The sequence below is a fragment of the Brassica oleracea genome, chromosome C9 (genome assembly GCF_000695525.1).
Source record: "Brassica oleracea var. oleracea cultivar TO1000 chromosome C9, BOL, whole genome shotgun sequence".
Lineage (NCBI taxonomy): Eukaryota > Viridiplantae > Streptophyta > Magnoliopsida > Brassicales > Brassicaceae > Brassica > Brassica oleracea.
This window is the reverse complement of record NC_027756.1, coordinates 35,480,124-35,501,144: the sequence shown is the minus strand read 5'-3', so window position 1 is coordinate 35,501,144 and position 21,021 is coordinate 35,480,124. Positions and strand designations below refer to the sequence as shown.

Sequence of the window (21,021 nt, the reverse complement as noted above, 5' to 3'; positions counted from 1 at the left end):
TTTGTCTAGAAAATAAAAACGTCATGCAGTTTATCCTCTCGAGATATTTAAACGAGATAAGAGAGAGAGAGAGAGAGAGAGAGAGAGCGAGTCTTGGGGAATAAGTTCGTAACTTGAACTTCCCGAGATCTTTGCCAAATCTCCACTAACGAGCGCACGTTATGCAACAGTTACGGGAAGTCGCTCCTCGTCCATCTCTATAAATACAACTCGTCTCTCTTCTCATTTCTCTAACTTTTACACATCAAACCAACAGCGAAAATCCCTTAGCGTAAGTCATAAATACGAGAGTGTTTCGTAGAGTTTATAGTTCGATAGGGCGATCACGAGTGAGGCGTGATTCGTCTGCCATGGTTGTATCCTGAGATTCTATATTCGTACAGTCCCGTCTCACTAATGGAGCGAATATTTTGAGTTAAGAAAAGAGATCATATCTCGACTCTATGTCTCTTTGCGAATACAATTTCTTATCATTCTTGTATTTGTCTTTTACATTCGTTTATTTCCTTAACATCGCTTTTATTCTATCGTTTATGTCAGTCCGATTTTCCGGCTTCTACACATCAGAATCTCAAACCCTTGTTTCTTCTCCTCCCCTGTCATGTACTCTGAGAAAGAGGACATGTTTCGCATTGTCGGATCTGGAGGATCTGGAGGCCACCTTGTTGGATCATGGGATCTCCGCAAACACAAGTACACACCAAAGGTTCAGAGACTTCAATTTCAAAACCTTCCGGAGCTGAGCAAGGCCAAACGGGAGCTTCTGTACTCGTGCAACACCAGCGAACACTTGGTGGAGTCAAGAACCACCGGTGAAACTTTCATGGTTAAATGGTACAAAAGGACGTCCAAGACCATCCACGGTATAGAGAGAATGGAAACAAAAGCTTTAATGGTCTTCAAGATAGACGAGGAAGGTAACGCTGTTTACACTCAAGATATTGGTGATCTCTGCATTATCCTCACAATGACTGAATCTTTCTGTGTCCCTGCTTGCTCTGTTCGCCACATGCGTCCTAACCGCGTCAAAATCATGGATGTCGACGAAATCACTATTGTCGATCTGGCTGCTCAAAAGTGGAACTGATAAGAATGCAAGTTTGGAGTCTAGAGTCTTTTTAGTTATATGTTTAAGCTATATTCAGTGTGTGTTTTTTTTGTGTTGCGACTTTATAATGGAAAGCTATCTATGCATTGTGCTTTGATTCAAGTGGCATTGCTTTGGTGATTTTAACAAAATATTAGCGTCTCTAGAATATTCCCAAGAGTCTCTACAAGTAGTGATGCGAGCACAACTACTTTTGTGCATACGTTCAGGCTTTACCGTGGTTTCAATAAAGTGGAATATAAGCAGCGAAGGCTTACACAATGGTAGGACCTGCTTTAAGCAATTATGCATGCAAACTGTTTTTATAGTTATTTGTGTTATGGAAGCTTTCTCTAATCTCTTAGTGTTTCTTGATTATATCTCTTCCTTTGTATCAATGAATATGCAAATTGTTTTCATAGTTATTTGTGTTTTCATGGAGATTACAGAGTAGTCATCTTTATGTTTTTGGATTAGATAGTTAATGGTTTTTAGGATGTTTAAGGCTAGATATGATCTTAATGCTAGATAATCTTAGGCCATATTGATTTAAAGTTTAGGTGATTTAATGTCTGAAAACAATCTGTTGCAAATGTAACCTGAAACTGACGTAAATTCCTTGTACATTCCATTTTTCAAATGAGCGCTTCCACTTCCGAGTGAAAGGGGACAAGCTAGTCCTTGTATTTCTTACTCTCATCAAACCATCAAAACCTTCTAAAGTATTGTACCAACCTTTTCCTGAAAAACATTTCTGGTCATTCCATGATCCATCCGTGAAACACCATCTACCTTGTATAGTTGGTAAAGTATAGACATTTACCTCAGTATTTTGAGGAAGCCCTTGTGTCAATGAAACTTGTGCCTCCGCCCAAAGAAGAGATTTTGTTTCAGTCAATTTTAAAGTATCCATTGGATCAATATCCACGTTACTAAAAACTTTATTATTTCGTCCCTTCCATATATATGATAATATCCCAATGAATTGATGATCTTCCATTTGTCAGAGAACTCTCCAAAACAAATGATCCATATTTGCGAAGAGTGGATGAGTAGGAAAAATAGCTGGATTCGATGGGATTTTTGAGATTGCCCAAACTTGGATTGCTGGTGGGCGTTCAAAAAAACGTGGTTGATTGATTCCTCGGTGCCCCACTTCTCGTACAACATATGTCCCCTTGCATTCCTCTCGCTCGTAAGTTTTTCTTAACTGCAATACATCCTGATACTATTTGCCAAAGAAATTGCTTCATTTTCGGTGGACATCGTATTTTTCCAATAAACTCCTTCAGAGAAGCGACTGTGGGACCAAACACTAATATTTGTTTTTTTCTTATTAGGGTAAACTCATTTCACTTGGTATCCAGATTTGACTGTGTATTTCTCATCTTTCGTGAAATGCCATCCGTCTATGTTGGCTAGTTGTATCTTACTCAAAGGTATACTCTCTTTAATCTTTGCATCCTGGGGATCCACCAAAGACTGTATTACCTATGAATTCCATGTTCGTGATTCTGTCTTGATGAGATAATAGACCGTTAGGTAAAGGTAAAGGTTATAATGATTACTATTTGCTGGTCTCGGGTGAGTGATTGAGAGCCAAATGTTATTTCATACTAATATAGTTGATCTTGATCCTACTCTTTTGATTAGTCCTTTGCTTACCAAAGATCTAGCAGAGACAATACTACGCCAGCCATATGATAGGGAGTATGATCTAATCGGTTCCAGGGGTGATGCATTCCTGAAGTATCGACCTTGAAAACCCGAGAGAACAAAGTATTTGGTTTCTCGATTAAACGCCAGAACTGCTTTCTTAGCATGGCCGTATTAAAATCTGTGAGATATTTAAATCCCAAACCTCCTTCATCCGTAATTTGACATAATTTGTCCCATGATTTCCAATGTATGCCTTTTGAGCTTACTCATGGACTCCACCAAAATTGGGTTACCGCACTCGTTAGTTTCTTTGATATGGTCTTTTGTAGACGAAAACAGGACATCATATGGCTTAGTAAAGCCGAAACCACTGATTTTTTAATTACCTCCTTTCCCCCTTTGGTAAAGAACTTTTAAAGTCCATCCATTAACATTGTTGTTCAAACGACCTTGAATAAAACAAAATACATGTATTTTTGAGCCTCCCAGACTCTCTGGTATTTCCAATACGATCTCATCCCTCCTACATTACATATCCCTAGAATTTCCTGCATATCCTGCCGATTGGTTTCCTCAATCTTGTGTCCAAATTGAATAGAAGATTTTTGGAAGATTATCAGTTGATTTGATACTGCCTCATATTCCTTTAAAATCCTGAGAATGTTTTGACACTCATCCTTTTGAGCCTTACAAAAAAAATTAAATTGTCATCTAAAAGAGATATCGGAGGACAAGCCATAGCCACCTTCATTCCCGTTAGTTTTTTTCTCTTTCTCAGTTTTTTTTTAATATTTACGATTAGAGCCTCCGTACACATGACGAATACATTATGAGATAAAGGGTCTCCTTGGCGGAGACCTCTATGTGGGATTATATGCCCTTAAGGGAGACCATTTAATAAGACCATGTACTGAACCGAGGATATATATGCCATCATTCGTTTGATCTTAGTGAGGATCAAAACCCATTTTGTGTAGGTAGAAGGGCATGTATAAAATCTCATTCCACCCTATCATACGCTTTAGTCATATATGTTTTGATTGTCATATATTTATTTTGGCATGCTTGTTGGTCCTTAATCCATGAAATATTTCCTGAGTGATAAGAATATTATCTGAAATCAGCTTTCAGCCACACATGGCGATTGAGTTTCCAAAATAAGTGAAGGGAGGCATATCTTCAACCTCTGACATAATACTTAAGAAATGATTTTGTAATGTTTATTATGTAATAAAGAACACATAAAAATCAGGTAATGTTTTCTTTCACCTATTTATAATTTTATTTATTTGTGCATTTCTTTAAGAAGAGCTGGAGTGAAAATAAAGATTATAAATTTATTTTCTATAGTTTTTGTATATTATATTATTTTTTAAAATTTTCACAATGAATAAACTGTAAGGGTAAAGATTTATTTTATTTTTCTGGAATTTTGAAGTGATATCTTAATTAAAAAACAAAAATAATTTTATATGTGAATCTATCTTCAAATATTTGTGAAACTGGAAACATACCCCAAGAAAGAGGTAAAAAATTTTAATTGACTGGGAAAAACCAAAAATTGTTTTTATAATGTATTCTATTATATAGGATAAAGAGATATGCATGCATAATAAATTGATTATTTTTACAAGGGTAAAATTTGATTATTTTTTTAACTAGCATGTGTTAGTGTTTTAGGCAAGAAAATAGATGCGGTATTTATACAAATTTAAATAACAGAAATCATGTATTCAATCTTTGTAATTGAATTCATTAGGAAAACCATGATTTGCTTACTAAATGGAACTCATTGATCTCTCTCTCTTTCTCTTTGTCCATAAAAGGACTTAAGTTTGGCATTAAGCATATTTGGAACTAACATGGTGAAGATTCTCTTGCTATCCCCTTTCTGTTTTTTTTCAACTTACCAACCTTTCAAAATATTTTTGAGATATATATTTCTATATTTTGCTATGTTCTTTAGAATGTCAAAACTGTTCTCAAATATTTTCTAGGATATTTTATATCATTTCTCTAAATTTTGTTTTTGTTGATTAATAATATTCATCTTTCAACAAAAATAAACATTATGTTATTTGCATGTTTCTCATGCAGAGATGAATAGATTTTGAAGAGAGTCATAAAATAAATTGATCAGTTAAATACCAACTCAATGGCAAGTAGCACGTTTTTTATAGTTTTTTTCACATTTTTCAGTATCCTAATTTCATTATTTCGCTATTGTTTGAATACTATTTTTCCCAGTACTTGATAAATTTATCAGTATTGAACTAAGATAAAGTATTATCCGTATCATAAATTTAATTTTCAAACATTTGTTAAAATTCTCCTTATATAAACAGTAATCCTTGTTCGATGTTTGATAATTATGAATTAGTGTTTGTATATAAATTTTATTTCAATTGAAACCAAAACAAGTTACTTTACAGAGTTAGAGGTGTGGCAATATTTCTTGCCTAACAAACTTAGTAATGTTTGTACATTAGACATAAACGTGCATGAACATAATAGATTATGATGAATTAACGCTGGTTACATGAATGAGTGTAATAAGTTTTAGTAATATAATTTACTATGTGAATTGTTTACTTAAATTGGGAATAGTCTCGATTGTCCACTTGCAAAGCTTGCTTTATTCAAAAAGTTAAAAGCTTTGAAAAATCGGTTAATAACTTTCGTCTATGATCTCATATCATTAATTTTTTTAAAGTTAAAAAAAGTTTTCTTATTATTCTTATAAGTGTATATAATATACGAAGTAAAATATGTCATTTTTAAAAATCGATAAACATTAAGTATGCATGGACATTCATTTTTGGTTTTGATTGTTTGATTTTTTTCGGTTCTAGTTAAAATTTTGGTTATTTTGGATATAGAGATATGAGAACTGATAAGAGTTATGAAATTTGGTTCAAAATCGATTTTGTTCAGATTTGGTTTAGTTCTAGTGCAGTTTGATTTTTTTTTTTCAGCTGGTTCCAAACAAATATTGAAAATCAGGTAATACTCAAAAAAATTGGATCTAGTTTGAGTCTTGTTTGGATCACTTTGGTTTGTGGTTTACATGTAATTTTGTGTAATTTTGAATAGTTTCATAAATTCTAATTAAATATCAAGTAATTCAGGTATTGGTGATAAAATATCTAGAAATTTGGAGTATGCAGATAAAATATTGGATAATTTGGATAATTTAATATAATTTGTTTTAAAATATTAAATTGATTATGTTTTTGGTAATTTAGTTTATGATATGGATATTAGGTTTTTTTTTCTTAGTTCGATACCATTTGAAATATAAAGAAAATTTACTCAATAAAAATAGAGAACCAAATTTAAAATAACTATATATCTATAAAGTAAACAAAGGAAAAAAATAAAAATAAAAGATGGTATGATTATCATCAGAAGAAGAGTATATTATAGAAAATCATAGGTACTTAGTTTGTCATTCTCTAAAATCTATACATCTTTGCATGATAAACTTGCAAATATATAACAAACATCATGTTCAGTCTCCCTAATTCTTAAACTGTCTACCTTCTGAAACGTTACATTATTTGGTGTTTGTTATTTAGAATTATCTTTAAAGTCTCCTCTCTTTTTCTGCTTAGAACAATTACACATGCAAGGTAAACAAATTCTAATTTTACTGTTGTGAAAGCACCAATTTACCATGCCACAACTCTCTTTCCGTTTAAACACAACACGATATACATACATTCATTAGTTTTTTTCAGTCAAATATAAACTACTTTCCTGTTCTCTATCTCTCTCTATCTCTCTCTCTCTCTCTATCTCTCTCTCTCTCTCTCTCTCTCTCTCTCTCTCTCTCTCTCTCTCTCTCTCTCTCTCTCTCTCTCTCTCTCTCTCTCTCTCCCTCACATGCAAACATACACACACAAAATCTTAAGATGAATTCATTTTGAATTTGTTGAATCATGTTATGTTTCCTTCAAAAAGGTGTAACTTTCGTGTTGACATAACAAAACGTGAGAGAATGTTATTCGAGAGAAAAATAGATGAAGCTAAGATTACTATGATAAAAATCTTATTAAGATTTCAAAGGAAGAGAAAAAGCAATGAGTCATCTCTTGGATCATCAAGAAATCTGAAGGGTAAGGAGAAGAAGAAGGTAGAAGCAATTGATTTTGGTAGCATATAAGGAAAATAAAATTTTCAAGTCATGTTATTCATGCTAACTCAGATAGGAGTCAAACTGCTTGAAGAAATGAATTCAAAGATGGAAGTGAAGAATTTGGAAAAGACGCCACATGCGAGGAAAGACCCGGTGGAAGAGAAAAATGAGAATGAGACATGGAATATAGAGTACTATGAAACCCGTGCAAATGTAATTCAACATGTTGGATAGTATTCAAATGTCTACACATTACTTTTCACCTTTAAACACTCTACATCATCTTCTTTATCTTCCACCTAATAAATCAACATACATTAAAATTTTACATACTACAATGGTTTTGTTTAATTAGATTCAACACCATATTTAATTATTAATAATTCAATATTTATATGTCCAAATTAAATAAACTTAATATCTATTTAGTGATTATTTTTATTCTTTATAAATTAGAGATTGTGTTTGTTTAACTTGGCCATACAATTTAATCATTAATTAATAAAATAGTGTGTTGAATTTTATTAAACAAAACCATTACTCTAAAAATCTAATATGTGTTGAATTATTAGATGAAAGAAAAAGAAGATGATGTGGAGTTTTTAAAGGTGAGAAGTAACTTGATGAATCTTATAACCACATGTTAATATGAAATTTATACATCTTTGGAGGAAACAAAAAATTAATGATTTTATATGTGAATCTATCTTCAGATATTATGAAAGACGAAACATACCCCAAGAAAGAGGTGAAGATCATAATTGACTGGGAAAAACCAATAAATGTCATTATAATGTGTTCTATTATTTATGTAAAAGAGATATTCATGCATGATAAATTGGTTATTTTTACAAGGGTAAAATTTGATTTTCTTAACTAGCGTGTATTAGTGTTTTAAACAGAAAAAGAGATGCAATATTTATACAAATTTAAATAACAAACATCATGTATTCAATCTTTGTCATTGAATTCATAAGGAAAACCATGATTTGCTTACTAAATGGAACTACTTGATCTCTCTCTCTTTGTCCATACAAAGCCTTAACTTTGACATTAAGCACATTTGGAAGTAACAAGATGAAGACTTTCTTGCTATTTTTCTGTTTTTCTCAACTTATCAAGCTTTCAAAATATTTTTGAGATATGTCTTTCTATATTTTGCTATGTTCTTTAGAATGCCAAAACTATTCTCAAATATTTGCTAGGATATAACAAAGCGTGAGAGAATGTTAATTGAGAGAAAAAATAAATGAAGCTAAGATTACTATGATAAAAATCTTATTGAGGTTTCAAAGGAAGAGAAAAAGCAAAGAGTCATTGGATCATCAAAAAATCTGAAGGGAAGGAGAAGAAAAAGGTAGAAGCAATTGATTTTGGTAGCATATTAGGATAAGGAAAATTTCAAGTCATGCTATTCATGCTAACCCATATATGAGTCAAATTGCCTGAAGAAATGGATTCAATGATGTAAGTGAAGAATCCGGAAAAGACGCCACATGCGAGGAAAGACCCGGTGGAAGAGAAGAAGGATAAAGAGACATGGATTATATAGTACTATGAAATCCGTGCAAATGTAATTCAACATGTTAGATAGTATTCAAATGTCAACACATTACTTTTCACCTTTAAACACTCTACATCATCTTCTTTTATCTTTCACCTAATAAATCATACATTAAAATTTTACATACTACAATGGTTTTATTTAATTAGATTCAACACCATATTTTCTTATATGTTATATTTTGAATTTTTTAAAACGACAATAAATTACTAATATTATTGAAACTCTCACATTAAATTTTTTGAGATCAATGGTATAACTTTTTTGTTATAACAAGATACAAATGATCATAAAATCATATGAATAAGAAGTTTCATTTAATAATAGTCAGATTATATATATACTTATGTATTTTTTAATATTATTAAAACTAAAATATTTACCATATAAAAATACATAAATATGTTACTTTCAAAATTTTCATTGCAAAAGTATTTAGACCTTAATATTTTAATTTTGAAATTTGCAATGAATTTTGGAAAATGATTAAAAATTACTAAAATTATTAACAATCTCACACTGAACATTTTGTGATTAATGGTTTATTTGTTTGATACAAAAAATACAAATTTTAATAAAATTATATAAGTAGGAAGCCTCAATTAATAAATATAAATATTGAAATATACTATATATCTATGTCAATATCATTTAAATTTAATTATAGAGCATATAAAATAAATAAAATGATTTTTTTTTTTATTTACGAATAAAATTATTGTAAATAAATAAGAGAGATTATTTTGATTTATGTGATTACTCCAATTTAGTTATATACATTATAGTTACTTGCTTCTCCAATTTAGTTATATACATTATAGTTACTCGCTTCTAACTTAGTCAATATATTTATTATTTCATAATACCATAATACGTAATGAACCCAAAATAAATAATAATATTTAAAATTAATTTGTATATATAATATTCATTTCACGTATTCATTCCGCGCAAGGTGCGGATCTTCACCTAGTTATTATTATTTTTGGATCAGAACCTAGAAAAACTTTAAGACAAATATTCCGAATCTCTTTTTGGAAAACAAAAATGTTAACATAAATATTTCTTTCTCGCCAAACAAATTTGAATGAGTCAAAGTGAGCACAGGCGGAAGTTTTTAACTCCCGTATCCCGAGAATTTTGCTAACATGGACATCTTTCTCATCCTTCCATTAAATATATTGTCTTCTCTTACTTCTTTTTTTTGGTCAGCTATCTCCTCTTACTTCTAAAAATACATTTTTACTAAGAAAGATCCAACTCTCTCTTTTGTGTTTTTTCTTTGCAAACGAAAGTCTTCCAGACTGAAAGTATAGAAATAGATATATAGTTTGTAGATTCTGAAATTCAAGTTTTGCAAATACGGTCTCGCTACGGCTCTACCATGGGATTCTTAATCACATAAGGCATCATACAACAGACAAAAGAAGTAAGGAAATAGATTTCGATCTCAGCTCCATGTTCTAATTGGTTTTATACAAATTATTTTCCGATTTTATGTTAGTTTCTTTCGTTACAATCGTCATTGATCGGTTGATTTTTCTTTGTAATTTCTTATCCATTTTTTAGTCCTATATGCAAATTGGATGTGATTTCTCTCAATGATTCTTGACGGATATCATAGTGATCCTTCAGAGTGATGAAAAGCGTAAATTGACCATGGCGAAGGTAGGATGATGAGCATGAATTTATTGATAGGGTTAGTTCAGTTCTGATGATGAGGAGACGATATGTTATCTAATGAATCGATGATATTCAGTGATAATATATATGAGAATGCATGAAAGTGTTACAAGATTCAGTTGAAATAAAAATTAATATCTGTATTTTTTATTGTTTATTAAACAAATTTCTTATTGTTATATATGTAAAGATAAATTATATATATAAAATTATTAATTAATGAATAAATTGAGAGAGACCATTTCAAATTTTAAGGTTTTCTTCAAATCTATTAAAAAAACTTTGGTTCTTCTCTCAAAAAAAAATATAAATTGCATATTTATATGGTGTTGAGTTTCATTTTTTTTAATACCATGACGTTTAACATATTGGTTTATGTTTATGTTATTGATAAAAAAATTATTTTTCTTAATGTACAGAATTTATTGATTTTTTATTTGGATTCCTGAACAGTAAAATTCACCTAACACTTGCATTTGTATACTTTTCAAAAAGTGCTAATAAATTTGTTAAAACATGTATTGTTTTCTAAATCGTTAACTCACTAACATGTTTTAACTAGAATCTATATCTACAATTCCTAGGCCCAATTGAAATCCCTAGCCAGGAGTTGTAGTTATAGATTCTAGGTAAAACATGTTAGTCTGTTAACCATTAAGAGTATACAAATACAAGTTGTAATAATTGAGAGTGTTAGTCTATAAAAAACAAGGAAGAAAGACTTGATACAAAACAATATCTTTCGTACACAACGATGTAATTAGATTCAAATAGACAAAAATGGACTTATGTTGATTATAAATGGGTTTACAAGGTTTATAAATAGTATTAGGAATAAAACTGATACAAGAACAGAGTAATAAGAGAGAAGTCTTTAGGACTGAGAGCTCGAGGTCAATTGGTATGTGTGAGTATACTATCATGACTGAACCTCCCTCCTTTTAATAATTCCTCAAGTTGTTATCGGTCTCCGAAATCTCCTCCTTCTTTTGATAACTAAATTGCACATATCTCAGGATTCTTGTTGACTCAGTCAAGCCCGCGCCTGGAGCTCTCCGTCGGGTTTGAGCTCGTTGCTTGTTTTCGGCCCATCCGACTCCTCCGTCCGAGGTGGCTACAAGATTAGGACTCAACAATTTTCTCCCAGCCTTTTTAGTGAGTACGTATGAGCTGAATATTGGAATATTAGGATCCATTATCTAGCATAGCTCGTTCATCATAATCCAGGAGACCTAAGCGAAATGGGGAGTTTAATTTCGACACTTCACTTATTGACAACTGTCATGATCATTGGCTTTGATTTGATGTGCCACGATTGCACGCCTCCCATCATGCGGTTGAAATTTAAAGAGAATACTTTTTATATCTCGATAACTGCGTTCTTTCAAAAAAAACTAAAAAATAAACAAATTTTTTTTTTTTTTTTTTTTTTTTTGTAACACATGCGTTGTCCAGTTTATAACTATCATCTTCATGGCCTTATCTCTCTTATCATGTTTCTTGTTGTTTCTCTTCATTTATCTCTCATCTGTTCTTTTGACTTCATCGTTTTCTTCCTTCGATTCGTACAACAGAGTGATGGCGAGAGAAAAATTAAGCCCTCATCTTGGATCCATCGTTAGGAGCAGAGACCTCGATGATCTACACGACCATTGGGGAGCATAGTACGAGCTTTATACATAACTTCCACTCTAGGAATAGACTACCAAGCGTATAAGGCATGGGTACTTGTTGGGGTCAACATCAGTCCTAGCGAAATCAACAACTAAAATCACCAGAGAATCATATCATTTACAATAGTGAGCCAGAAATGTCATGATAATAATACCTCATATGTCGTGCCTACGTGAAAAAAATATACGACAAACTCTGTATATTTCCTCACATGAAGGAAATAAAGAGATTTCTGTCCAAATAAATTTATCGAGAAAAAGTTTTTTTGGAAGGCTTTTAAGAGAAACAACACTGTTTTACGAAACAATCTTCCGTAAAACAATTTTTGGGAAGTTCCTCTGGAATTTTTTGTAAAACAAGCAGAACAAGTTTTACGAAAAAATCTTTTGTAAAACTAACTTGGAAATTTTCTATGCAAAAACTTTCATAAAACAAGAAAACAATTCTGAAAGCATACAAAAATGTCAATGTAGAACGAAAGAGACAATACAAGGCAAAGGAATGGCCACATCGCCTCTCTCTCTCTCTCTCTCTCTCTCTCTCTCTCTCTCTCTCTCTGCACATCGCCCTTTGAGCAGTCGATTATCGCCCTTAGCTTCTCATCACTGCTCAACATCGCCCATTACTCCCAAAATGCCCTCCTTCTCTATCCATTTATGTTCTCGCTTGAATCTACTCTGAAAGTTCTTCGTTTCGTCGCAGTCAGAGTTGCTGTTGAGATTTTGTGGAAATCATGGAATACTTTATTTTCCGTAAAATTAAGCCAACATCGAGTCAGAAATGGTTAACTTAAACACCAATATATTTTTGATGAATCATTTTGTAGACCAAGCGGCACAAAAAATCGCAACTCGGAGCAAATTGAAAAAAAAATTAGAGCAAAATCGTAAAAATGCATGTCGTAAAATGAACCGAAACGACCTAAAACATGAAACAGTACACTTAAGAATTAAATTGCAAAGTATCCTAATCTCAATATTATTTTATGTTTCTTGGAGAGGAATAAGGAAGAAAACAGGATGATGGAAGATTCCCAAAAGAGATAAGCTTAAATCTTGACAAATAAGGAAAAATCAAAGAAAATGAAAGATAGGGATCTGTGGGATAATGGCAACACGGCCGACCATGGAGGAGTATATAAACAAGGCTGGGAAAGAGAAGGAAACCAAAAGAAACCTAGCTACGGAAACTCATTGCAATTAGAAACTTAGGCTTTATTTTCGTCTTTTTCTGAACGAGCTGCGACTCACATAGGTTTTCTTAGTATATGTGGTTACTCTAGAAAGCTTAGATAGATTTTACTGCATGTGTTATTTGATTTCCGTTGTAATCTCGCTTCCAGACGAACGTCATGTATGATTCTATCTTTAGAATGCTCATACGCAAATTCAGAATAAAAGTCTCTTGTTTTTAAATTTGTTTTCGTATTGTCGTATTTCATTTTTGCATATCTTTAAGTAATTGTCGTTGGCTCTGCAAAAAAATCCATACCCCCATAAAAATATTTGCTTTCTTCATTACTGATAGTGCAAATTTTGATTCCCACAGTACTACGAAGCCTATATCACATATTTCAAAGATTGCAGCCTCGAAGTTCTAGCTCAGCTTAGGATGGCGTTTACACAGATGTGTCCTAAATTTGTCACACACCTTCTGACCCTATATGTTAGGACACGCGAAGAAGGCTTGGAGTTCGGCTTAGAGGAGCTACGCCAGCTTTGTATCATAAAATGAAACACAGGTTTCCCGGGAACGATCCTGATTTTTCCTCGGTCCGGTCATAAGATCAAAGATGGAATTAGGGCCCATGACAATAGGTGGAGAGAGAAATTCTTTATTTTCAAAATCAACCGGGTATCCTGGGGAGACTTTGATTTCTCGAGGATTCCTCAAGAGTGGACCAAAAACGTAGATAAGTTATTGTTCCTTCTAGTTACTTATTGATTTCCCAAGATCTAGATCGGGCGTGAAAATGTGTTATTATTCTTTTTATTTTTGTTGCACTCCTTTTGGGAAGCTCGCCGATAACGGAGGATGATGGATGTAACACCTCTGAACCATCCTAGACATAGGTCAACCCACCAGCCAAAAATCAAACAAGAACATGACCAACGGACGATCTACACTAAGGGTTGAAGATGAAAAGCCAACCGGCCATCCAACAATCAAACAAGAACATGATTGATCGTCCAACCTAAAAGCATGGTCCGGAAACGCTACGTGATGAGCTAGGGGCGATCCGGTCAGAGTCACAAAAATTACTCCACGACTTAGACCAGTTCATCCACTAACTCGTCCCGTTAATTCAAGGCATAAAGCTTTGCAACCCATACCAAGAGTTAGCGTTTAGATCAAGGCCTAAGGCTTTTCAACCCATACTGAGACCTAACGTTGTGTTAGACCGGACTTGTCAAATATCAGAGTACTCATGATGCGCATATAAAACAACTTCTTTATTGATTCAAGAAATATACATACATTGATATAAGAGGCTGGTCCAGGCCTAAAGCAAAATTGAGTCAACTAAACACATATCCAAAATACCGTTAACAAAAGGCATGAAAATCTGTCCGGAATGTTAGAATCTTGGCTCTTGTTTCTTGCTCAGTTTGTGCCTTGAATATTTTAAATATCTCAAACACTTTGTTCTTCTCTTTTAAAAGAATGCTCCACATGTAGCGAGAGTAATCGTCAATAATTACAAACACATATCTCTTGTGTGCTGGAGTAGAAGGTGTGATCGGCCCAAAAAGGTCTCGTCTACCAGCCAAGAGGTTGTGTGGCTCTGTATGTGCTCACCTGAGGGAAGCTTTGTTGTGTCTGTTTGCCTCGCAGACAAGACCCACATGTTTCTTTCTCCAGTGTCATCTTATGTAGACCAACTACAAGCTCTTTGTTAGCCATCAACTTCATTGTTTCGACATTAACATTTCCCAGTCGGGAATTCCATTTATTTGCTTCATTCGAACCTATAAGTTGAAGACACTTGATGCTTTCCACGTCTATGGTTACTCTATATAACCGATTCTTGGATCTTTTAGTCTTCACTACCAAATTTTCGTTTCGATCATATTGTATAAGATGATCATCTTTCATATGAACCTCACACCCTGCTTCAGTGGTCTGTCCCAAACTAATAATATTGCTCTTTAAGTCTGGAATAAAGTACACATTGTTAAGAACCTTCTTGTCGCCATTCTTGAGTAAGAAACGTATTGAGCCTTTTCCTTGTATCTCTATTCGAGAATCATCGCCGAATTTTACCATTCCTTTGATTTTTTCATCAAACTCGAAGAAAAATAGTCGATTCGCACTCATATGATTGCTGGCTCCGTTGTCAAGATACCACAAGTGGATCGAATCCGGATCAATATCAAACGAACTTGGCTTTACCTTTTGTTCTTTTAAATACACAACTTCATGCAACATCAGATTGTCAGCTTCTTCTGTACCATCTTCCTTCTTTTTAGTTGTTTCTTGAAGAAATTTATGTAGCCTGTCCGGACAATCTGTCACATAATGCCCTAGCTTTTCACACCGATAACATGTTATCTTGGAATTGTCTCGCTCTTGCCTATACCATGAACCATAGCGACCACGACCTCTACCTCTCTAGTACAATCGACCATCGTGTCCTCTTCCTCTTCCTCTATTTCCTCCGTGAATCTCTTATGGACGTGAGTCTGAATTTGCATACATGAGCTTTCTTTGATCATCATGTTCTTCTTCCTCTTCTTCTTCTTCACCAATTCTTTCTTCATATGATTTTAATCTCCCAACAATATCCTCAAAACTGGTGGTATTAAGATCAAGGACTTTCTCAAGTGCTGCAATAATATGTATGTAACACTTGGTAGACTTTCCAGAAACTTTTTAACAAGTTTTGGTTCATCAATGACTTCACCAAGTGCAATTGATTTTGATGAGATTTCTAAAAGTTTTCCCACAAAAAAGACATCAATCGTGTCTGAATCCTTCATCTTTATCCTGTCAATTTTGGCTAACAGTGTCTGTAATCTTGTCTCCTTAACCCTATCAGCTCCAACATGTCTTGCTTTTATGGCTTCCCACACAGCTTTTGCGGTATCAAGGTCTCCAAGTTGTAGGATTAAAGCTTCAGATATATATTGGAACAAGAACGCGATCACCATATTGTTTTTTTCCTCGTCCTTGGTTCCAAGTTCTATAACCTCCCATAACTTGTTTACCTTGAGTGCAATTGTAACGACCTGATTCAGGTCTCGGAGCTCGTTAGCCGGCTAAGATCCGAGCAATACATCAAGGCCCAAAATTTTTTGTCTATAAATACCACATCCTCATTGTTTTCTCCTCCTGCAAAAGAAAAATCAGAAGTTAGAAAAAGAAAAAAAAAAAAAAAGAGAAAAAGAGAGAGAGTTCAAGAACAAGAAAAGATGGGAAACCTTTGAAGTGAAGTCACCAAAGAACGTCTGAACAACCGTACGCCGAGACTTCGCCGGAAACAGCCACCCTCTTGAGCTTTATTTTCATCCGTTCAGTAAATCGGCCATATCTCTCTAACCGTTGAGAATATCGCTCATGTAAAGCCACCATCGTGTTCCCCTCATCGATACGAAGCCGTAGCCACCAACCACACCGCAATCGGAATCCAGACAAAGCCGCTAGAGCTTCCGGAAGTTTCGCCTCTACGGGCGCGTGAGTTTCACCGCTGGAAGTCGTCGCCGCCGCATTCGCCGCCTTCCTCCGCCGCCAGACCACCGTCGGAACGCCGCCGGACCGCCGTGACTCGCCGGTGACTCGGTGAGTCAACTCGTTGACCGGTTTAAATTAAATTCGAAATCAGTTAGGGTTAACCGGTCGGTTAGATCAAATTGATTTCTTGTCAAGGGTTGGCCGTGTTGACATTTGACCAGCGAGTTGACTTTTCCGCAGACTTCGACCGAACCCATTTTAAACTGTTCGAAGGGCGTTCTCACTCGATTTTTCGCCCTGGTTTCAGATTTGGAATCTATTTGAGCAGCTGGAGTTCATAGATACCACCTCTCTTCATTGCTAAGGTGAGGCTTCTCCGTTTAAATCTTGAACTAGTTTAGTACTACCATTATGGAAAGTCTAGTTTCGAAACATGATCCATTTCTGTGAATCGAGTCTGTTTGACAGTCTTGCTTGTTTTTTGTTAAACCGAAAATAAGATAATAGAGGATTCAACGGTTGATTGAAATGATTGATGTTAAAAATTGTTATATATATATGTATATATATATATGCGAGTCCATGTGTGGAGATTTGCGGGGTGCAGAGACGTCTGTACTGGCTGCCTATGTTTGAGAAGATTTGCGGGGTGCAAAGACGTTTGTACTGGCTGCCATGTTTGTGAAGATTTGCGGGGGTACAGAGGCGTTTGTACTTACGACGCCTTAGAGATTTGTGGGGTGCAGTGTGGACTACTGTGCTTGCGACGCCTGTAGAGTTATATATGTATATCCTTATGAGGAGAATGTGGGGTGCAGAGAATATCTATGTACTATCATCGCATTGTTTGTCGTTGTATGGTGCAATATGCATATGATTGTTCTATGTGGTGTGTTAGACACCGTGATTGTCTCATGCTAGAGCTAGGCCTACATAATTGTAGTGCTATGAACCGAGTCAGTGGCTTGTGGTTTTGCATCCCATACCTCACTGGGCGATTCCCCTGTCGTTCACTCCTCTTTCTTTCCCCCTTTCAGGTGAGACCGACGAGCAGGAGTGATTTTCGGACCGGTGCTATTGGGCTTTTGGGCTTCTATCGCTTTTATCTTATCGGGCTTTCAGGCCTTTGGGCCTTTATCGTTATATTATTTCCTATTTCAGACTTTCAGACTTATGTTATCTTTATATTTTGGACTTATGTTGTTATCGGTATTTGCGGTTTGGACCTTATGGTATTGTATTTGACCCGATATTATAATCTGGAGTTTATTATTATTACAGTATTTATTATTATGTTATTTTTCGCATTTATATTATTTCGAGAAAACCGGGTGTTACAATTTGGTATCAGAGCGGGGTTCCGTCCCGGTTCTGACCCGGGATGGCGATTTGTTGGTATGTGGTTTTGACTCGGTTTTAACTCGGTTTAACCTATTTTTAAAGATTTTCAAATTTTTGGGATATGGGAGTTTTAAAATAAAGAAAAATACAACACCTTTCCGGTCAGTAACTTCTAACCCAATTGTGTTTTTATTGACGATGAGATACTCATCGTCATCCGTTCTCTAGCTAACAGGATTTCGGCCAGACGTTCGACAGATGGATGATGATGTCACGGTTTGACATATTCCTAAGGTGTTTATCAGTTTTGCTGGCCGTGTTCGGAGATTATCCGCATGTGGATATGTGATGTTGTTGCCACCATCCAAACTTCAAGCCATCGCTCCATGAGTTTTTTTTTTGTTACTGGAGATTATGTGGTATGAGATGTGAGCCATGAGTTAGCATTTGCTATTCGTGTTGAGGAGTATATTGACTGCCTTGAAGGCATGGTTAGTTTGTAAACTCGTGGGGAATCTCTTTTGGATTGGGGGTGCGGCAGCTAGCGTTGTGTTGATATTGGAGTTACGCTTGGTATGTTTGCCATTTTTTAGCATTGTTGATCGTTTCAGAGATGTGTCAGTTCGAACAGCTGACATAGAAACATTGGGAGCTATTTATATTCATCGCGACGTACCAGTTATACTTGGAGTACCGATTTATTCGAAAACTCGTCAGAGAGATGAAGCTGCGTTTTTACGATGTCATCCTTTAGATGGATTGGTTGTTGCGTCATCGAGTAGTGTTGGATTGCCTGAGGGCAAGAGTTCATATTGCTGGATCAGATGGAAGTTTTTATTGCATACATGCTACATACAGATGAGTTATTGGATATGGAGAGGAATTGGATTTTGGTGATCATTTCTATGGTCAACATGAGTTGCAAGATCTTCTAGTTATCTCAGAGTATGAAGATGTATTTGAGGCCTTTGGAAGGGCCGTCACCAGCCAGAGGAGATGTTCTTACGATTGAGTTGGAGTCAGGGACAACACCGGTTTCACGAGTTCTATACCGATTAGCGCCAGCAGAGATGACCAAGCTGAAAGAACATATTGAAGATTCATCAGACAAGGGTTTAATCAGACAAGTACTTCACTGTGGGAAGCATCATCAGTGTTTGTAAGGAAGAAAGATGAGAGTTTCAGGCTTTGTATCGACTACATAGACTTGAACATGGTAACCATCGTATTGATGAGTTGTTGGATTAGCTGCATGGAGGTTTATAGAGATCATGGTTCTCGAAGGTTGTCTTGGCATCAGGATACCATCAGATTGTTATAGCTAAGGAGTATGTACAGAATGTAGATTTTTGTACGCGTTATGGATATTATTAGTTGCAATGATATCATTTGGGTTGATGAATGTACAGATAGTATTCGTGGAGTTTATTGATGAATTCTTTCGTGAGCACTTGGATAAGTTGAGCATGTTGAGCATCGTCGCACTCTAATTTATTCTTGGAGCAGAGGAGCATGATGAGCATTGGCGGATTGGATATTGATGCATAAGGATCAGGTCATTGTATATGCATCGCGTCAGTTGAGACCTTACGAGACCCACTACCCTATTCATGATTCGGAGTGGCTGCAGTGGTATTTGCGTTATTGTTTGGAAATTGTAATTGTACGGGAAAGAAGTTCTGATTCTCTGGGATCACTAGAATCTGAAATTTATCTTCATTCATTAAAACTTGTACTTGGACAGTGTAGTTGGATTGAGTTTGTAGCAGGCTACAGTTTGGATATCGCATACCATCTGGTAAGGACAACCAGGTGACAAATGCCTTGGTTAGGCACATTAGCGACGTACCAGGAACCAAGGATGTTCATGAGTTTACTGGGACATTTGCTAGTCTCAGTTTGTGTGCCATTACTGTCGATGGAGAGACAGCTGGCTTTGAGACTTTGGAATAGGCAGATTTGCTGTGCAGGATACGCCAAGCGCAGGTTAGCGTTATGGTTTTGGTTGAGTATATCGAGATTGGGAGTATTGGGTTTCATATAGTTTTGAGCATGATGTACCTGTACCGAAACCGAGTTGTGTGTTGGACGATAAGCTGTTAAGAAAAGGGATCTTACAGCAAAAACATCACTCGTGTTTCTCTACCCATCGGGAACACCAAAGGGTACAAAGATATGAAGTGTTAACTATAATTGGTCTAGTATGAAGAGAGTAGTAACTACATTGCGTCGTGGTGTCAGACATGTTAGCTTGTTATGTCAGAGGATCAGTTATCTATCATGTTATTTTTGAGCTTGCTTTTGCTAGGGTGGAAATAAGGCCCGGTGATTATGGATGTTGTTACTGGATTGTCGATCACCACATGTGGAAAGGATGCCACATATGTAGTCATGGATATACTTACCAAGTCACCCACTACCTAGCAATTAAGAAAACAGTCGGTGTTGAGCAGTTGGCGCAGACCTACATCAGCGTGAATGTGAGGTTGCATGGAGTTCCTATCAGCATTGTATCGGATCGGAATGTGAGTTCACATCAGTATTTCGGAGAGTCTTTCGGAAGGCGCTTAGGACAAAGGTCCATATGAGTACAGCTTATCACCCGCAGACAGATGGTCAGTCAGTGACGACTACTCATAACTTAAAGGATATGCTCAGGGATTGCGTCTTCCAGTGGGAAGGAAGCTCGGAAAGCATCTACCTCTAGCATAGTTTGCATGTATCTACAGTTATCATCCGAGCATTGAGATGGACCGTATGAGGCTATTTATGGTAGGCCTTATCGTATACCACTTTGTTGGACCAAAGTGAGGGAGCGACATGAGTTAGAACTATTAATGGTTCAAAAGGCGGTAGAGCAAATGGACATGCTCAAAGATTGGTTTGGGAAGCCTATAACCGTCATAGGAGTTATGCAACTAAGAGCCGTAAGGATTTGGAGTTACATATGAGTGATCTAGTATACCTGAAAATAAGGACATTTCAGGGAGGATCCAAGACTCAGAAGCTAAAGCAGCTTAAATCGAGGTACATGAGATTGTATCCATCGCTGGAGCGGATTAAAGCAGTTGCTTGCAGTTGTTTTATCAGCAGTGTCTCAGCCTTCCATGACTTGGTTCATATGACAGCATTGCGAAAGTTGATAAGCCGCCAGAATTTATTTTGCAGTAGACGTCAAGTGACTTCGGAAAGATTTTATGGACC

At 35.4% G+C, this 21,021-nt stretch overlaps 1 protein-coding gene across 1 annotated transcript; it reads left to right on the top strand.

Moving 5' to 3' along the window:
* Window positions 1-601: 601 nt before the first annotated feature.
* Window positions 602-1,087, top strand: LOC106314879. The gene has a single exon (XM_013752687.1). The coding sequence runs from the start codon at window positions 602-604 to the stop codon at window positions 1,085-1,087; it is 486 nt and encodes a 161-aa protein (XP_013608141.1).
* Window positions 1,088-21,021: the final 19,934 nt, after the last annotated feature.

What these genes read in the sequence shown, in the direction of transcription:
- LOC106314879 (XM_013752687.1), top strand. Translation starts at nt 602, where the DNA reads ATGTACTCTGAGAAAGAGGACATGTTTCGCATTGTCGGATCTGGAGGA.